Genomic DNA, 19,081 nt, shown 5'->3' with positions numbered 1-19,081 from the left:
CACCTCTTCCCTTCCCCCCTCCTCCCCCTCTCCCATGCCCTCCCCCCGGGAACTGTCAGTCCCGTTGTTTTCTCCTCCAGATTGTTCATCCAGCCTATCCTATCCAGACAGGCCTGAATATGTGATTCTATTAGACAAACATGGAATGATACAAAAGGCATCATAAAGCAATTTAAGGAATACACAGAGCCCATCTACCAAAAATAACTGCTTGCAATCAATCATTACAAGAGAAAACATATGATCATCAATGAACGGTACTGAAAGAAGTCCAAATTTTGCTTCAGGCATTCATGAAAAGCAAGGTCCAGAAACTGATGGTATACCAATTGAGATATTTCAACAAGTTGATTAAACACTGGAAGAACTCACACAACATTGTCAAGAACATTTGAAGACTACAACCTGGCCAGTCATCTGAAAGAGATCTCTATTTGTGCTCATTCCAAAGCAAGGTGACTACCAGACCACTGAAGTTATTGAACAATTTAATTTGTGTCACATGGAAGTACAATGTTGTTGAAGTTAATTCAACCACAATTGCAACCAGACATCTATAGGAAACCGACAGAAATTCAAATTGTATTCAGAAGAGAATGTGATATGACAGATATCATTGCTGATACATCTTGGCTGAATGCAGAGAAAACTACAAAGGTGAATACTTGTGTTTTATTGAGACTATGGGAGGTGAAGAGCAGCGAATTCCAAAGTGGGTCTGACTGCCTCTGCTTTCATAATAAGAAATGGAAAACGTTGAAAGACAATGATGACAAAGGACTGTATGGTGACCACGTGAGACCAAACATCCTCAGTGAGGTCTCAGGATTTGGGTGGACTGGGACTCCATTGATTTAGGGTGTGAACTTAAAGCTAGGGGAATGGTGGGCTCCTCATAAATAGGTGAATTTCATTGGAAATAGTGAGTGAACAAAGAAGGAAGAACAGATTTGGCACAAGTAATGCCGGAGAAATTATTTTATTTCCAATAAAAACCTATGGTCTTTCCTACCTGTGGGCTTGGTGGTGAAGGCAAAATTCACAGGGGATGTGGGGGTCACAGCTGCTGGGGGAAGAAATAGCAGGAAGGAAATGAACGGAATGTTAGTATTAGGAAATGGCAATGGGAAAAGGATAATGGCTTAAAGAGTATGGGCAACTCAATTCCCAGTCTATGCATAGTCTCTGTAGACTTTTCTGATGCCAAGTATGGGAGGATTGGGTGGCAAGTACAGCCAAACCAAATTAACTCACTGGTCTGGAGTCACTTCTGGCCTATAGCCACCTTATAGAACAGGGCAGCCTTGCTCATGTGAATTTTGGAGAATGTAACACTTTAATGGGGTAGAGAGCCTCATCTTTCTCCTGGTAAGTATGTGGTGGTTTTGAGAAGCCGACCAAACCCATGTCCTGGTAAGTCCAGCAGGACCTATTAGGAGATGGAAGGGGTTCCCAGGAACACAGGGAAAGTGAGGTCTGTAATACTCACTTTGGGAGGTGGTGGCTGGTTCCCAGTAGGTGTAACCTGCAGATGGTAAGGAAGAGAGAGGAGTGACATTCAATGAGGATGCAATTTGTCGACAGGAGAAAAGGTAACAGGACAAATTCAAGTCTGATTCCTAGCTAGTGTCTAGCACGGACCAAAGTCCTGACCTTTACAGTGAAGACATAGTCCCTTAAATCACTTTAACTGCAGAGGCCCAAATAGAAGCTTAAATTTAGGGCAGAGACCTGCCCAAGAAAGGCTTAGCCAGTCACAGACAGGAGTCACTCATCCCAGCAGGGTTGCTCACCATTGACATAGAGACTGCTCTTGTCCAGAGTGTAGGGGCCCAGTTGGGTAACTCCCTGGGTCAGATTGTTCAGCTCCCAATAAATCCTCTCTCTGTCCAGTATGGGGTGTTCAGAGTCAGGTTGGTGGGTGCAGATGGCATCCATTCTGGTGGCTTCACCATCCTTCTTGGGTCTGGGGAAAGAAGATACGGTATTGACAACAAACATGTCCCCACAGATGGGTCCCTGTAATTCTTTAAGCAGAAGAGAGGATGGAGAGTTGGCAAAAAGAGACAGGGAAAGTGCTGGATTTGGGATGAAAGCAAATGGAGAAGGAAGACATGTATCCCTTGGGGCAGAATTTTACACTTCAAGGAAATGCCCTTCTTGGTCAGAGCCAGGGACAGAGAGAAATCAGAGGGTGCCCAGAGAGGAGACAGTCCTGCTAATAGGCTCCCTAGAGATTGTGGTTGAGTGGGGACGAGAAGTTGCCCGACTCCTTGAGCATCAGTCTCCTGAATTCTCCCTCGGTTGAGCGTGCTGTATCTAGCAGGGTATAGGGCCACTGAACAAATGCTTTGGGTTTGGCAGCCCCTTTCATATCCCTGCCAGCTGTCGTGTCTAGGTTTCTCACCTCAGTGAAGTCAGTGTGCAGGCAGAGTAGAGATGTCCAATACTGGTCTTATTGAACAAGGGCTGAAGCTGGTGAGAAATGAAAAGGACGTCAGAAGGAGGCCCTGAGGGACTGGGTGTTTGGGTGGATAGGTATGAGGTGGAGCTGCCCAGGTGATTATTAACGGAGCTCTCACCAGACGCTGCAGGATCCTCTCAGTGAAGTTGAACTTAGCAGATCCGGGGATTTCCATGTCATCTGTGTAGTGCAGGTTAGTGATGGTGAAATTGAGTGTAAAAGGAATGAGGGCAGGTTCAAAAGCTGCATTGGAGAGGAAAAGAAACATTTCATTTGCACCATATTAATGTTCAAGTAAGACCTCTGGTGACTTTGTGGTCATGGACTTGGTTGCCCATCACAAGGTTGATTTTTGTGTGTGTTCATCATTTGCTCCACAATATAGGGTTGTGTCAGTTGACTTTCATAAATATTTAACGCCTTGTATATTCTGTGGGACAATTCTCTTTCCTGAAGTGTTGCTAGTAGACAAAATTATCTGATAAGGGTGGGCTAGAATTTACGTTATTTGGCTTTAATGGCAATGGCCATGGGGGAGCCCTTGTCATAAGCACTAGACGTGGATTATGAGATCCATCTGGCGCAGGAGCTATAGGAGGAAACATTCTGGAATTAATGAAACATAGGAAACTGTATTCTCTCCTTAAAGAAGCATGATTCAAGCACTAAAGGAGCCACTCCATTGGAGAAAGTCGAGGCTTTCTCCTCCCACAAAGTGTGACAGTCTCAGAAATTGACAGGGGCAGTTCTACTCTGTCCTATAGGATTGCTATGCATCAGAATTGACTTCATGGCAGTGAGAGCAAGGAGCTCAGGTGGCAACATGGGTTATATGTTGGGCTGATAACCATAAAATCAGCAGTGTGGAGCCATCAGTCACCCTGCAGGAGTAAGATGAGGCTTTTTGTCCTGTAAAGATGTACAGTCTGGGAAACCCACGTGGGTAGCTCCACTCTCTCCTACCGGGTTGCTCTGCAGCAGAATAGACTGGATGGCAGTGAGTTTTTCATTTGTTGTCTTAATGGGTGCAAACCTGTGGGTGTATTGATGACTAAGACTTGGTATTGTTGTTAGGTGAGCTGCCAAGTCTGTCCAGATCATGGTGATGCTATATAAAGCACAGGGAAACCCTGCCCAGCCTTGTGCCATCCTCACAGTGATGGCTGTGTTTGAGCCCGTTGTTGCACCTGCTGTGTCAGTCCATCTCTTCCTGTTTTTCACTGTCCATCTACTTTACCAGGCATGGTGTCCTCCCTAAGGAACACGATATCCCTCTTGATAAGATGCTTACAATATGAGAGATGAAATGACAACACACTCTCTCATAAGGAGCATGCTGGATGTACTTCTTCAAAAATCGATATGTACATTCTTCTGGCAATCCATGGTGTGTACAATATTCTTTGCGACCCTGATAATTAAAATGCATCAATTATTCTCTAGTCTTTATTAACTGTCCAGCCTTCAAACATATGAGATGACTGGAAGTGACTAAGAGCATCTTAGTGTTCCAAGTGACATCTTTAATTAAAACATTTAAAGGGGTCCTTTGCCACATATTTATTCAATGCCATATATTGTTTGGTTTCTTGACTGCTGCTCCATTGGTGTGGATTGTGGTTCCAACTAAGGTGTCATCTTTGAAAACTTCATCCCCCCCACACACACCTTTTCTCATCATGCTGTTTATTGGTCCATCTGTGAAGGTTTCTGTTTTCTTTATGTTGAAGTGCAATCTATATTGAAGGCTGTGGTCCTTTCTTCTCGTCAGTAATTCAAGTACAATTTGCTTTCAGAAAGTAAGTGTGTATTGTCTGTACATTACAGACTGTTAATGAGTCTTGATTCCTGATGTCATTTTCCTCTTCATATGAAGGAATGACAAAAAGTTTGTAGTAAAATGGAATTGCAATCTAATGCAAAATTCCTTCATAATTCTAGCTCCTTGGGTTATTTGGATAATATTCAGATTGAATAGTGGAAAGATACAACTCTGATGCCCACCTTCCCAGTTTTAAACCATGCCACATCCCCTTGTTCTGTGCAAACAACTGCCTCTTGGTCTGTTCACAGGTTTTGCATAGCACAAATAAATATGGGGAATTCACATTTGTCATACTGCTATGCATACTTTGTTATGATCCACACAAAGTCAATAAAACAAAGGTAAACATCTTTCTGTTATTCTCTATTTTCAGGCTAGATTCATGTGACATCATCAATGATATCATTCGTTCTTGTTCTCCTTTTAATTCGGGCTGGATTTCCCCAAGTTCCTTGTCAGCATACTGCTCCAATGGTTTTTGAATTGTCTTGAGCAAAATTTTGCTTGTTTTGACACTATTTGATTATTTCTACATTCTGTTGGATCACCTTTCTTTGGAATAAACATAAATATGGGTATTTTTCAATTGTCTGACCAGGAAGCTGTCTTCCAAATTTCTTGGTGTTGATGAGCGAGCACTTCCAGCATTGCATCAATTTATTGAAACATCTAATTTTATATCCCATATCTGGAGTTTTGATTTTTCAGAGCAGCTTGGACTTCTTAATTTAATGCCTTTGGTTCTTGGTATTATTCTACCACCTGAAATGGTGGAACATCACCGATTCTTTTGAGTATAGTGATTGTACTTCTTCCATAGTCTTTTGATGCTTCCTATATTGTCCATTATTTTACCCCAAACCCTTTAGTGTTGCAATTTGAGGCTTTAATTATTTGAAAATTCCTGAATGTGTTCTTCCCTTTCAATTTTATATGTCCAGAGCCTTGCACATTTCATCACAAGACGATGCTTTATGTTATTGAGCTGCCCTTTGGAATCTTCTGTGAAATTCTTTAACTTCACCATTTGTTCTAATGACTGTAACTAATTTACATCCTAGGTCAAGTTTCAGAGTCTCTTCTGATATTAATTTTGGTATTGTCTTTCTTTCCTGACTTTAATGACCATTTGCTTCCTTCATATTTGATGCCCTTGTTGTCATACAACAACTTGTCTGATCTTTGGTCATTATTGTTCAATGCCTCAATTTATTCTTGAGATGATCTCTAAATTTAGATAGGATATACTCAAGGTTATATATATATATATATATATATATATATATATATATTTAATAGATTTACTATCCTGGATTTTGTATACAAAAAAATAATACAAAACAAAACCAAAAAATCAAACAAAACCAAAAACAATGACAAAATGAAACAGACGAAAACCTCAATAGAAAAGAAAGAAGAAAATAATAAAATCTGAAGAAAAAAACAACTTTTAAATGGCCAAAAGGGAGATCAAATGATAACTCACTGTCATGGAATTGACTCTAACTCATAGCAACACTATTGGACAGGGTAGACCTGCCATTGTGAATTTCTGAGTGTAACTCTTTACAGGAGTAGAAAACGCCATCTTCCTCTCATGGAATGGCTGGTGGTTAGCAGTCCAACGCATAACCAATATGGCACTAGGGGTAAGGTGTTACATTTTAACCTAAGTATACCTGCCATCGCTGACTTTACAATACTCTCTGTCTGATAGCAAATCTAGTCACATCCCTGGAGTAAGGCCGAAAGGGTTTCAGCAGACCTAACCCATGTGGGGACCCAGCAAATGGCTTTTGGTCTTCCACTGTCATCCATAGCCTTCTGAAAACCGAGTGCTCAGAATTTAAGCTCTGATACAATTCCCTTCTCCAGATTTGAATTTTTATTATTTTTCATTCTTGGATCACACAGGCTGGTGTGCTTCTTCCATGTGGACTTCGATGATGCCTCACCTCGATGGCTACTTGTTTTAACATCAGATTTGGAGAACCCAGACACTATTATTCCTGATTGCTGTGCACCATCTGGATTCTTCACTACCCTTTGCCATAGCACTCATATCTTCAGTGATCTCCTCATGAGGCCTATACTTCCGCTCTCATGAAATAAGGTATATACTGTATGGATGGAGTTGTGTTCTTTCAGAATATGTATAGAATATCAATCACAAGGATCAACATATAACTCCCTCCAAGGGGGATGAACAACAGAAAAGTGGTAGCAGAGGACAATGTAAAATATGAAAATAACAATCTTTAACTTACCAAGGGTTCATGAGGGAAGGCGGGTGGGGTAGGGAGGGGTAAAAGTGAGGAGCTGATACCAAGGGCTCAAGTAAAAAGAAAATGTTTTGAAAATGATGATGGCAGCATAGGTACAAATGTGCTGATACAATGGAAAATGTATGGATTGTGATAAGAGATGTAAGGGCCCCCAATAAAAGTATTTAATTAAAAAACATGATTCAAGGCACTCATTTCTATATGGGATGTTTTTGTAATGCCAATGAGGTAATACTTATAGGGTGTGTTCTAACCTAATTGCTTCTAAGGTTTAAATATCATAGATTAGACATAGGTACATAATCAGGAAAAAAAAAGGAATATAGACATTATGTTAAGGTCACCAAGAAATCAAGGAATATTGGGGTGGAAAACCTGAGTGAGGCATTTATTTTCCTTGGAGCAGAGAGAGAGCCTTCTCTTATAGCTGGTATTTGAATGTTGACTTGTAACAGCATGCATTTTGAAAAATGAATTTTATTCTTTCAAATATCCCACTTGTACTATTTCTGTTACAGCATCATAAGGAATCTAACATATGTTTCAGTCTCTGGTTTCATGGTCAGGACAAGGACTGGGAAAGTAAGCTTCAGGAGATCTGTTGAAGATGAGTCCAGGAGAGGTTAGGGGGAATCACCAGCCCAATACGTCAGCCAAGTTTATCAAAGAAGGCACCAATTCATGTGTGACTATACGAATGGGTAAACGTTTGATAAATGGTAACCCATAGCTGGAAAGTATTCCAGATGGGATGTACAAGCAAAGGTCCGGTAGGAGGGCAGAGAAACTGTACACAAAGGGTCCAAAGTCCATTCAAGGTGTCCACAGAAATACATGCGACAGAAGGGATCTTTGGACTCAGTAAGGGGAACAAGAATGGGGCTAACAAGAATGGAGGCTGGCCATGACTTGAAGTTAGATAAAATGATCCAAAGATTGTCCTTTAGAAAGAGTTAGATCCACATATATAGGTGCGAGTGGTGGCTACTACCATAACCATAGCAGAAGATGAATAAAAGTTTATGTGTAAGAAGTGAAGTGGATGATGAAAAAGGAAAGTCCTGAGAAATGGATGGACGTGGAAGGTGGATCTAAGGATGGCCAAGGTTGGCATGGGTGACTTTGAATTTGGTGATGATGGAAGGAGCAGGTTAGAGATACGATGATGACTTCTGGGTGGATATATTGAGATCAATAGACCTCAGTGATGTCTTGGGTGGTGGGGCTATGGACACTGGGGTGTGGATTTGGGTATCTAGAAGTTATGGCATAGGCAGAATCCACATAAATGGATGAGTTTCTTTGGAGAGAGTGAATGAAAAATGAAGGAAGAAATGACTTGTTACCCATGATGTTGGCGAAATGATTTTATCATCTATAAAAACATGTGTCTTTCCTACCTGTAGGCTTGGTGATGTCAGGCATCATAGAGGTTGTCGGGAAGGATGTGGAGGTCACAAGTGCTGTAGAGGAAACACAGAATTGAAATCCAAAATGAGTTGACTCCAATGAAATGGCAATGGGAAGTGGAGGTGGTGTACTAAGTTATGGAAATATAGTTTTCTCTACAGTTCCCTAAGTGTGGAAATAGAGCATGTATCTCGGAAGGCTGGGAAACTCCAGGTATTTATCTCACTAGGGTGGAAATGGCATTTTATCTCATGAGGGTGGGCAACTCAGTCTACACCTTACATATATATTTTGGACCATTTTCATCCCTGATTATAAGTCATAGGGGAAGGGATTAGAAAGTCCAGCAAGCCTTATGTTCAGAAGAAATTGAGTGGTCATGGGCGCATGGGAAAAGTCATATCCCATGAGTGAATACTCACTGTTGGAAATGGTAGTTGTGATCCAGTGGGTGTAACCTGCAGATATGAAGAAGGGAGAGGGAGTGACATTCAATGGGGAGGGAAATTGGCTACAGGAGAGATAGTGGCTGGAAAATTACAGGTTTTGTTCAATAAAAGGAAGACAAAACATCGATCTGCTAGAGCTCAAAATTCACATAGCTTCTACCCACATAGCCGAGGTAGAGGTCCGCTGGCCCAGGGTAAACTTGAACTTGGGGCAGAGACCTGCCCTAGCAGGGCCGACCAAGTAAGGGGAGGCGGGAGAACCCTTATCACAGCAGGGCTTCTCACCATTGACGTAGAGACTGTCCTTGTCCAGAGTGTAGGGGCCCAATTGGGTGATGCCTTGAGTCAGCTTGCTCAGTTCCCAGTAAAGCCTCTCTCTGTCCAAGCTAGAACTCTCAGGGTCAAGGCGGTGAGTGCAGATGGCATCCACTCTGGTGGATTCCCCATCATGCTTGGACCTGGAGAAGGTGGGCAGGGAGAATGACAGCAAATGGCATCCCAACGATGGGTCCTAAGACTCATTAGGAGTAAGAGAGGATGGGGTCAGAAATGAGACAGGTGAAGAACTGGATTTAGGATTAAAACAAGTGGAAAAGACACATTCAGAATTTAGCAGGAAAATTGTGCTCCTTCATGAGAGGAAGGATCAGAGATAATTTAGGGAGTGGCCAGCAAGAGGCCATCCAGTATCTACATGTGGCAGGGACAACCAGAAGATGCCTTGGTCCTGGAATATGTTGTATGAATACACAATGTGAATATGTAATATGAATTTGTTAACTCCACTTCTACTGAGGAAGCTCTGTCCTCTATCCTCTGCAGAGAAAGCAGAACACATCAAATGCCCTGGGTTTGGCAGTATGTGTGGTAGTCCTGGAAGCAGTCTTGTCCAGGGTCTCACCTGAGTGAGGTCAGTGTGCAGCCCTTGTAGAGGAAGCCAACACTGGTTTTATTGAACAAAGGCCCAAGCTGGTGAGAAAAGAGAAAGAGGTCAATAACAGGGCTTACCATCAAGGGGCTGAGTGGTTGTGTAGATCAGTATACGGGGGAGTTACCCAGGTGGTCATTATAGGGCTCTCACCAAGCGCTGCAGGATCCTCTCCGTGAAGTTGAACTTAGCAGAGCCCAGGAGTTCCATGTCATCTGTGTAGCGCAGGTTAGTGATGGTGAAGTTGAGAGTGAAAGGAACTGGAGCAGGTTCAGTAGCTGCAGTAGGGAAGGAAGAGAAAACTGTCCATTTGAACTTGTGCAGCAGCACTCTCAGTGGATTAAGTACACAACAACCATCTATAGGCACTGTGGGAAGGAACATTCCAGAATTCACAAGAGATAAGCACCTAGATTAGCCATTCAATCAGTATTTATTGACACTTGTGTGCAAATTTTTGTGCAAGTGGTTTATAACAGGGTATCAACCTACATGTTGGAACCTTGAACTCACCCCAGTGATCTTGCATGAAGATTACTGCCTAGGAAACCCAATAGAGCATTTCACTCTGTGGCACTAGGTGCCACCACGAATCATAATTGACTTCACTGCACTGGGTTTGGTGCTGTAGGTTAGGGATGGGTATGGAGCTCTGTGGCAGTCTTTTTTGAGGTCACATGTGAATAAGGTGGACTTGTATGCATGGAGTGTACCCCTAAAATATGTGTTAGAGTATTGGGGCCCTAAGTTGTATAATCGGGTCTTTTCCAGTTTGGGAACAGTTTAAAAAATTATATTTAATAGTTCATAGCCGTGTAAGGTGTTTACGGAATCATTTTGGAGTTATTGAAAGATCAGATGGGACACAGAAGAACATGCAAAAAGAGGGCAAAATAGAGGCCACCTAAGAAGTCCTAATGAACCCAGGGATGTTGGGCTGTAGAGGCTAAAAGAGGCAAGTATCTCTATGCAGAACTGATCCCTGAAATCTGAGGGGGAAAAAATTTGTTCCTTAGCAGCCTTGCCCTTAATGGTATTTTTGTTACATCATCATTGTTTAATATATCACATCATCCCTCAGTGTTGTGCCAGGGCATTATCCATATGAGTACCCCGCAGGGATGACAAGGAGTCATGTGTGGGAAGGAAGTGTGCTGAACCCAGTCACTCAGGAAAACTGCTGATCAAAGAAGGCCATGGGAGATACTCTGGAGGAAGAAGAGATGAGCATTGATGGTGAGTGGAGGTGGGAGGCAAGGAAGATGGGGTGGCAAGATTGATGCACCTGCCTCTGTTTGGGTAATAAGGAAAGAAGGAGATCTGAGGGATAGCTATGGCTGATGACTTTCGGGTAGACACGTGAGATCAAGGGGGTGAGCAAGGGAACCGGTGTCACTGTAGGATATGGATTTGGCCACCCAGAGGAGAGGGGGTTGGCAACTCCACATAAATAGACGAATTTCCCTGGGCTCAGTGAGTGAAACATGGGGGAAGAAAGGATTTCGCACAAATAATATCGGAGAAGTGATTTCATTATCAATAAAAGCCCTTCCTACCTGTGGGCTTGATGGTGAAGGTAGGCTTCATGGAGGATGTTGGGAAGGACGTAGAGGTCACAGCTGTTTGGGAAGACACACAAAGATGGAGATTCAAAGTGTGTTAGTTCTAAGGAAATGGTCATTGGGAGTGGGGGGGCAGGGAGGTAGGGAACTAAGCGATGGAAACGCATAGCTCTTTCTATGGCACTTTCAATCTGGGAACAAGACCTTCATGACTTCCAGAGGATGGGAAACTCAGCCCATATTCTACACATGGCTATGGACCTTTTTCTTTCCTCATAGTAAGTGGTAGGTGAGCAGTTGGAAGGTGAAGCAGAACTCATTGTTCAGGAACTCTGGGGTGCACCCAGGCATCTGGGGATGTGGGCATCTGTAATACTCACTGTTGGGGGTGGTGACTAGGGCCCAGTGGGTGTAACCTGCAGATGGTGGAGAAGACAGAGGGTGTGATATTCAATCAGCAGGCAACATGGAAATGATGGAAATGGGAGCAAGACCAGTAGAGATGTGATTCCTTATAAGGAAGATAGCACCCCAAGTGGCAGGCATCAAAGCCCCTACCCACACAGAAGTGACAAAGTCCTTGTTCAAACCCCCATAGGAGAAACCGAGATGGAAGCCTAAATTTGGGCCAGAGATCTGCTTCCGTAGGACCACACAGCAAAGGCCAATGACACTTATCCCACAGGACCTCTCACCATTGACGTAGAGACTGTTCTTGTCCAGAGTGTAGGGGCCCAATTGGGTGACTCCTTGGGTCAGCTTGCTCAGCTCCCAGTAAAGCCTCTCTCTGTCCAGGCTAGGACTCTCAGGGTCAGGGCGGTGAGTGCAGACGGCATCCACTCTGGTGGATTCCCGGTCCTTCTTGGGCCTGGGGAAGGAGAATGGAGGGAATGGCATCAAATGGTCTCCCCACTGAGAGGCCCTAAGATTCTAAGAGTAGGGGAGGAAAAGGCCAGAGGAAATTAGACAGGTAAAGAGCTGGTTGTGGGATAAAGTAAGTGCAGTAGAGACATTTAGTTGAAGGGAATTCCTGGAGACACAGATGAACAACTAAGAAAAGGCTATCATTGTTCTGAAAGTAACAAAGTAAATTCAGAGGGTCAAAAAGAGAAGCCAGTCCTACTCATGGGCTCTCCAGAATACAAGGATAGGAGTAAGGACTAGAAGATGCTTTAATCCTTCAACAGGGGCCTCTTGAATTCCACCTCGGCTACGGATAATGTTTCTGGCAGGGCCAAAAGAAAATCAAACACATCTCTTCCAACCTGGGAGTACTTGTATAGTCCTGGCGGCTGTCTTGTCAATGTTTCTCACCTGAGCGAGGTCAGTGTGCAGCCAAAGTAGAGGGGGCCAATACTGGTCTTATTGAACAAGGGCCCAAGCTGGTGAGAAAGAAAAGGTGGTCAGAAGGAGGGTCCAAGGGACTGAGTGCCTGTACAGGCAGATATGAAGTGGGGCCACCTAGATGTTCATTATTGGGCTCTCACCAAGTGCTGTAGGATCTTCTCTGTGAAGTTGAACTTTGAGGAGCCTAGGCCTCCCAGGTCTTCTGTGTAGTGCAGATTGGTAATAGTGAAGTTGAGGGTGAATGGAACCAGGGAAGGCTCAGCAGCTATATTTGGGGAGGAAGATTATATATATATATATATATATATATATAATTCGACACACACATTTGAATCATAATAATGGTCAAGCACTGAAAGCACTCATTTATCTATGCAAGTAAATTTGGAAGATGGGTACTTGTTCAGTTGACTGGAAGAGATACATATGTGGGTGTATTCCAAAGAAAGATGAGCCAACAGAATGCTCAAACTATAGAACACTATCATTGATATTGAACACTAGTAAAATTTTGCTTCAGATCATTGAACAATTGTTGCAGCAGTACATGGACAGGGAACTTCCAGAAGTTCAGGCCAGATTCAGAAGAGGATATCATTGCTCATGTTAGATGGCTCTTGCCTCAAAGCAGAGAACACCAGAAAGATGTTTACTTGTGTTTCATTGACTATGCAGAGGCATTTGACTATGTGGATCTTAATACACTGTGGACAACTTTGGGAATTCCAGAATGCTTCATTGTGCTCATTTTGAACTTGTATATGGATGAAGAGGCAGTTGTTGGAACACAACAAGGAACTACTGCATGGTTTAAAGTCAAGAAGTGTGTGTGTGTGTGTGTGTGTGTGTGTGTTGTATCATATCACCATTATTGCTCAATCTATATTCTTAGAAAATCTTAGAGGAGAGTTATATGGATTATATGAAGAAGAGTTTGGCATCAGGAATGGAGGAAGGCATATTAACAACCCGTGTTATGCAGCTGACACAACTTTGCTTACTGAAAGTAAGGAGGACTTGAATCATTTGCTGACGAAGATCAAGGCTTGTAAGGAGGACCAAAATCCTCACAATGGGACCAATAGGAAACATCATGATAAATAGAGAAAAGGTTGTGACAGTGTCAATCCATCTTGTATAGGACCTTTCTCTTTCTCACTGCCCCTCCATTTTGCCAGGCATGATGTTCTTCTCCAAAGACTGGTCTCTCCGGACAGCATGTCCAAACTACTTGAGAATAAGTTTTGCCATCCTGGTCTCCAAGGAGCATTGTGGCTGTCTTTGGTCCAAGACAGATATGTTTACTCTTTTGTAAGTCCATGGTACTTTCAATATTCTTCACCAGCACCATAGTGCAAATGCATCAATTCTTCTTTTGTCTTCCTTATTCAATGTTTAATGTTCACATGCATATGAGGCACTTGAAAATGCCACGGTTTGGGATCAAGTGCACCCTAGCACCTTAGTCCTCAAAGGAGCATCCTTGCTCTTCACCCCTCCATAGAGGTCTAGTGCAGCAGATTTACTCAATGCAATGCATCATTTCCACTAGCAGTGGAATAGTGACAGTGCTTGGCTGTAGGAACTTAATGAGGAAGCAGTATAGAATTCACAAGATTGAGAAGCTTGACTCACTCATTTGACTATCATTTATTGAACACTAAATGAGGCTTTCTACTCTCATAAGAAAGGGTTCCTGGGGGGTCTGGTGGGGAGCGAGGGAATAAAGGGGAGAAGATATCAAGGAGTTCAAGAAAGAAGAAAATATTTTGAAACTGATGTAGCAAGTGTACTATACTGCTTGATGTAATTGAACTATGGAGTGGTATATTTGTATTAACTCCTAATAAAATGGTTTTGAAGACAAGAAAAGAAAATAGAATTTACAGTCTTGGAAACCCACAGAGGCAGTTCTATCCCATCTTACAGGGTGCCTGTGAGTCAGAATCAATTCAATGGCAGTGAGTTAGGTTTTTCAGTAGCTGTACATGTCCTTGGGCAGTATAAATGGTCTGCAATGGGCTGCTAATTTAAATTACAGGGTTCCAAATGTATCTGGATCACTGACCCCTTTTCTGAAAAGAAATTACTTTACATGACCACTAGTAATGAATAACTTTTGTGCTGCAGCTCATAATCCAGGATAAGGCAGAGCAATCTTCTATCTGTTGTGCATCAAGTTGCTCTGCGTCAGAACAGACTTGATGGATTATTCCAGCACCCCACTAGGAGCTGTATTACCTACTAAGGGATACACTGAAAAGGTTTACAGTTCAACCCACCCTGGTGATCTCTTTCCATAAATATGATAGCCAAGGAAACCCTTTGGTGCATTTGCACTGTCTAACACTTGGGGTCACTAAGAGTCAGAGTCAAGTTTACAGTGTCAGGTTTGATATTTTGGTGTTAGAATGGGTGTAAAACCTTGTGGTGGACTCTGTGGGTTGATAGATGAATAAGATGTACTGTTATGGATTGAACTGTGTCCCCTGAAGCTATGAATGAAATCCTAATTGGTGTAACTGTGGATGTCATCCAGTTTGGGCAGATTTTTCTTTGTTATGGTAGTAAGATCTTACCTATATCAGGTGTGAACTAAAACCTAATAATTTCTGAATTACTGAAAAGAGCAGATTAGACAGAGAAGGACAAGTACAAACAGGGAAGACAGATGCCAGATGAAGATTCCCAAGGAATGTTGGCCTATAGAAACTGAAAGAGACAAGAATTATTGCCCAGATATGATGGACAGAATGTTTCCCAAATGCTGGTGCCTTCAGGCTCTGAAATTCTGAGAATATAATGTTTTGTTCCTGAAATAAAAGCATTTGCGGTGTTTTGGTTACAGCAACAGTAGATAAGTAAAACCTGTAATCTCCTAGTATTATGGCAAGAGGGGTGACAAAACCAAATACTGTAGGGACATCTCAGAGAAATGTGTGTCAAGAAGGTAAACTCAAGCCAATGACTCAGACCTGCTTCCCCAAAGTACCATTTCAGTACCAAAGGATGAATAAAAGTTAGATAATCAGTAGCTGAAACTGAAAAGAGTGCTCTGGCCCGGAAGGACATCCCAGGAAAGGCCAGTTACTAGTCCAAAGCAGCTATATATGCTGAACATGAAGTTCTTTGATTGCGGTCACACAGAAGTGTAGACACGAGTCTGGAAATATCCTCTGAGCCTCTAAAGGGAGCCTGTGACTAACAAGAACAGAAATTAGACATGACTTGAAGCCAGGTAGGCCCATCCCGATATTTTCACAAAGAAATAGGTAGGCCATCGATAGTTCATTCTATTTTACATAGGGTAACTGTGCATTAGAACTGGCTTGCTGGCACCTAATAACTCACAGTAGACAGGCTGTAATGAAGGCGACCACAGTCCTCCTAAGGAAAGATACCAAGGCCTGAAAGAAGGTTTAGGTGATTCAGATGCAGTCAAAGGAAAGGCTGGAGAGAAATTCAGGAAGGAGTAGAGGAGAACTGCAGGGATTGATGGATGTTGGAAGTGGAACAGGGAGAGCCAGCGTTGGCACACCTGCTTCTGCTTTGGTGATGAGGGAAGAAACACATTTGAGGGACAATGATGACTTCAGGTGCACATGTGAGACCCATCAGTCTCAGTGATGTCCTAGGAGGTTAGTGGACAAGGTGTTCATAGTTGCTGGGTCTTGTGAATTTGGACACCAGATGCTAGGTGGCCAGGGGAGTGTCACATCTATGAATGAGTTACCTTGGAGAGAGTGAGTGAACAATGAAGGAAGAAATGATTTGGTATAAATAATTCTGGAGGAAAACTTTGCCACCAATAAGAGCATGAGACCTTGCTTACCTGTAGGCTTGTTGAAGGTAGTTGCCAAAGAGGATGCTGGGACGGATGTAGAGATCACAGCTGCTGGAGAAGAAACACCAGAATTAAAAGGCAAAATGCATGAGCTCTAAGGGTAATTTAGTTAACTTTAAATGGCAATTGTTTTGGGTGGTGAGGTGGTGTCCCAAGTTATGGAAATGTACTATTCCCTCTATGACCCTTTCATCCTGGATACAAGATGTTGACTTTAATGTGGGAGGGGTTGGGGTGGGGAGTAGTTTATAATGGATGCATGTTCCTTGAATCCTTTTCCTTCCTGATGATAACTAGCGGGGGAGGGATTGGCAAATCAAGCAGCCCTTATTGCTTAGAAGGTGTGGTTTGGTCCCAGGCACCCAGAGCTATTGGGCTCTGTAATACTCACTGTGGGACGTGGTAGTCGAAGCCCAGTGGGTATATCCTGCAGGTGATGAAGAAGGGGAGGGTGAGATATTCAATGAGGAGACAACTTGAAAAGGACAAATGGTGGCTGTACCATTTAGCTCTGATTCCAAACAAGAAAGACAGGGCTCCCATGTGACAGGGATCAAAGGCTACACATTCCTTTTCTGCCGGTAAAGGACAAAGGCCTTTTAGCCTTCCCATAGGAGAGACCCAGAGGGAAGTCTGATTTTGAGACAGAGACCTGCCCTAGCAATACCTACACAGCAAGGGAGAGGAGACCTTCACTCCAGCAACTCTCTCACCATTGACATAAAGACTGTCCTTGTCCAGAGTGTATGGACCCAATTGGGTAACCCCAAGGGTCAGCTTGCTCAGCTCCCAGTACAGTTTCTCTCTGTCCAGCACGGGGCCCTCAGGGTCAGGGTGGTAGGTACACAGGGCATCCACTCTGGTGGCTTCTCTCTCATTTTGGGGCCTGGGGAGGGATGACAGGGTGATAAGAACAAATGTTACCCTCAACAAGAGTTTCAGAGATTCTTTATGGCTACAAGAAAACATTTCTGAGAAAATTGGTCAGGTTAAGAGCTGGATTTGGAATGAAAGCAAGTAGAGAAGGCACATTTGTCTGGAAAGTATCCTTGGGGACAGAATTTAGCACCCCAAGGAAACATCCTCCTTAGAAGAAAGAGGAACAGGAATTCAGAGGGTGACCAGGGAGAGGTCAACTCTGCTGATGGACAATCCGGATTTTAGGAGTAAGAATGAGTACCAGAAGATGCCTTGTTCCCGGGAGCAATGGACTCCTGAATTCCACCTCTGCTGAGGATGTGGTATCCCCCAGGACAGAAACAAAACAGATCACATATCTTAGCCCTGGGAGCATTTGCAATTACCCGCGGCAGCTGTTTGTCAAGGTGTCTCACCTGAGAGAGGTCAGTGTGCAGCCAGAGTAGAGGGTAGCAACGTTGGTCTTGTAGAACAAGGGTCCAAGCTGGTAAAGAAAAAGACAGGTGTGAGTTGGAGGGCCCAAGAGACTAGCGGGCTGTGAAGTCATGTAGGAGATGGGGCTTCCAGGGGGTCATCATGGGGTTCTCACCAAGCGCTGCAGGATCCTCTCAGTAAAGTTGAACTTTGAGGAGCCCAGGTATTCCATGTCATCCGTGTAGCGCAAGTTGGTGATGGTGAAGTTGAGGGTAAATGGAACTAAGACAGGTTCAGCAGCTGCATTGGGAAAGTAAGAGAAAGATGTTACCATTGCTTCATGGTAATGATGGGAAGCTCTAGAGGCTGAGTCATTAAGTTCTGTCTGTTAAACAGGAGGTTAGCTGTTTTGAATCCCTTGCCTGTCCATGGAAGAATTTTGTGGCAGTCAACTTCTGTAAAGTGTACAGTCTTGGAAACCCTACGAGGCAGTTCTATATTGTATCCTACAAAGTTATTTTTAGTTGAAATAAACTTGACAGAAAAGGGATGGTCTTGGTTCGGTTCACTACCGTTGCTGCTTCGGCCCTGTCTGGAAGCACCAGCAGTATACTAAGTACAAAGGTCGGCTGTAGGAGCTGAAGGAAGGAACATTCTGGAATTTTCAAGATGTTGGGAACCCGCACTCACTCATTCAGGGAGCATTAATTGAGTACTAACAGGAACAATAATGTATGGAAAGATCTATGCTGGGCTCTACGGTTTTGTAGATCAAAAAGATGCATTAGTTTTGTGGTTAGGTGCCATCATAAATATGGGATATTCCATTCAGTTGACTGGTAGCTGTCTTCTAAAAATGTTGGCATCGATAAATGAGTATTTCCAGTGTTGCATGACTGGTTAAACCAGCTCAGTGGATATCCCGCAATTCTTTCTTTTTTGACAGTCTTCATTACAACTTTGATTTCTTCTTTTAAGACTATAGGGTTTGTATGTGAACATGGTTCAACAACCACCATTTCTTTTTATTATAGTTAGTGACTTTGTATTCCTTCCGTGTTTTTGTTTTAATACTTTCTGCATCATTCAATATTTTGCCTATGGAATTTTACAGTACAGCAACACAAGGCTTGAATTTTTTTTCTTCAGTTCTACCAACTTGAGAAAGGCTGGGTATGTTCTTCCCTTTAATTTTCTAACTCTAGGTCTTCTCACATGTCGTTAGCAACTATACTTTGTCTCCTCACGTTGAACTTCAAAATCTTCTATTCATCGTTTCTTCGATTCCTTTGAGCTACTTCCCTTTCAAGTGCAGGTTTCAGGGTTTCTGTTGGCATCGCTTGTGAACCTTCCTCTCTGTCTTTTTAATGTGTTTTTGCTTTACTCATATATGATATCCTTGATGTCATTCTACAACTCTTCTGGTCTTCAGTCACTAGTGTTTTGTAATGTCAAATCTAACTTCAGATAGTGCCTAAAACCAGGTGGTATATTAGAATGCTTCTAAGAGTTTGTGGAAAATGTAATTAAAAGATAATACGTTTTTCCCCCCACAAATTTTAAAATGTTCCTTAATATACTCAAGACTATACTTTGACTCATGGAATAAGGCACAGTGTTCTGGAGCAAATTGTC

The 19,081-nt window shown here is 42.9% G+C and overlaps 1 protein-coding gene across 1 annotated transcript in view; it reads right to left on the bottom strand.

Annotated features, from left to right (window-relative positions):
- LOC101654456 (mucin-16) overlaps nucleotides 1–19,081 on the bottom strand; it is a 245,683-nt gene that overhangs the window by 45,994 nt on the left and 180,608 nt on the right. The window contains exons 28-47 of the mRNA XM_045300070.1: nucleotides 17,622–17,746; nucleotides 17,449–17,516; nucleotides 16,828–17,000; nucleotides 16,506–16,541; nucleotides 16,103–16,162; nucleotides 12,411–12,535; nucleotides 12,238–12,305; nucleotides 11,619–11,791; nucleotides 11,304–11,339; nucleotides 10,918–10,980; nucleotides 9,515–9,639; nucleotides 9,335–9,402; nucleotides 8,719–8,891; nucleotides 8,407–8,442; nucleotides 7,975–8,037; nucleotides 2,583–2,707; nucleotides 2,408–2,475; nucleotides 1,794–1,966; nucleotides 1,490–1,525; nucleotides 1,013–1,066 (exon numbers count right to left, since the gene is read on the bottom strand). Of these exons, the coding sequence (XP_045156005.1) occupies nucleotides 1,013–1,066; nucleotides 1,490–1,525; nucleotides 1,794–1,966; nucleotides 2,408–2,475; nucleotides 2,583–2,707; nucleotides 7,975–8,037; nucleotides 8,407–8,442; nucleotides 8,719–8,891; nucleotides 9,335–9,402; nucleotides 9,515–9,639; nucleotides 10,918–10,980; nucleotides 11,304–11,339; nucleotides 11,619–11,791; nucleotides 12,238–12,305; nucleotides 12,411–12,535; nucleotides 16,103–16,162; nucleotides 16,506–16,541; nucleotides 16,828–17,000; nucleotides 17,449–17,516; nucleotides 17,622–17,746 (1,848 nt within the window). The remainder of the gene's footprint in view (nucleotides 1–1,012; nucleotides 1,067–1,489; nucleotides 1,526–1,793; nucleotides 1,967–2,407; nucleotides 2,476–2,582; nucleotides 2,708–7,974; nucleotides 8,038–8,406; nucleotides 8,443–8,718; nucleotides 8,892–9,334; nucleotides 9,403–9,514; nucleotides 9,640–10,917; nucleotides 10,981–11,303; nucleotides 11,340–11,618; nucleotides 11,792–12,237; nucleotides 12,306–12,410; nucleotides 12,536–16,102; nucleotides 16,163–16,505; nucleotides 16,542–16,827; nucleotides 17,001–17,448; nucleotides 17,517–17,621; nucleotides 17,747–19,081) is intronic.

This window comes from Echinops telfairi, unplaced genomic scaffold (assembly GCF_000313985.2).
Source record: "Echinops telfairi isolate 266 unplaced genomic scaffold, ASM31398v2 ScPeMD7_7459;HRSCAF=8497, whole genome shotgun sequence".
Classification (NCBI taxonomy): domain Eukaryota; kingdom Metazoa; phylum Chordata; class Mammalia; order Afrosoricida; family Tenrecidae; genus Echinops; species Echinops telfairi.
Note: the sequence above shows the minus strand (reverse complement) of the source record. Positions and strands in the feature narration are given on the sequence as shown.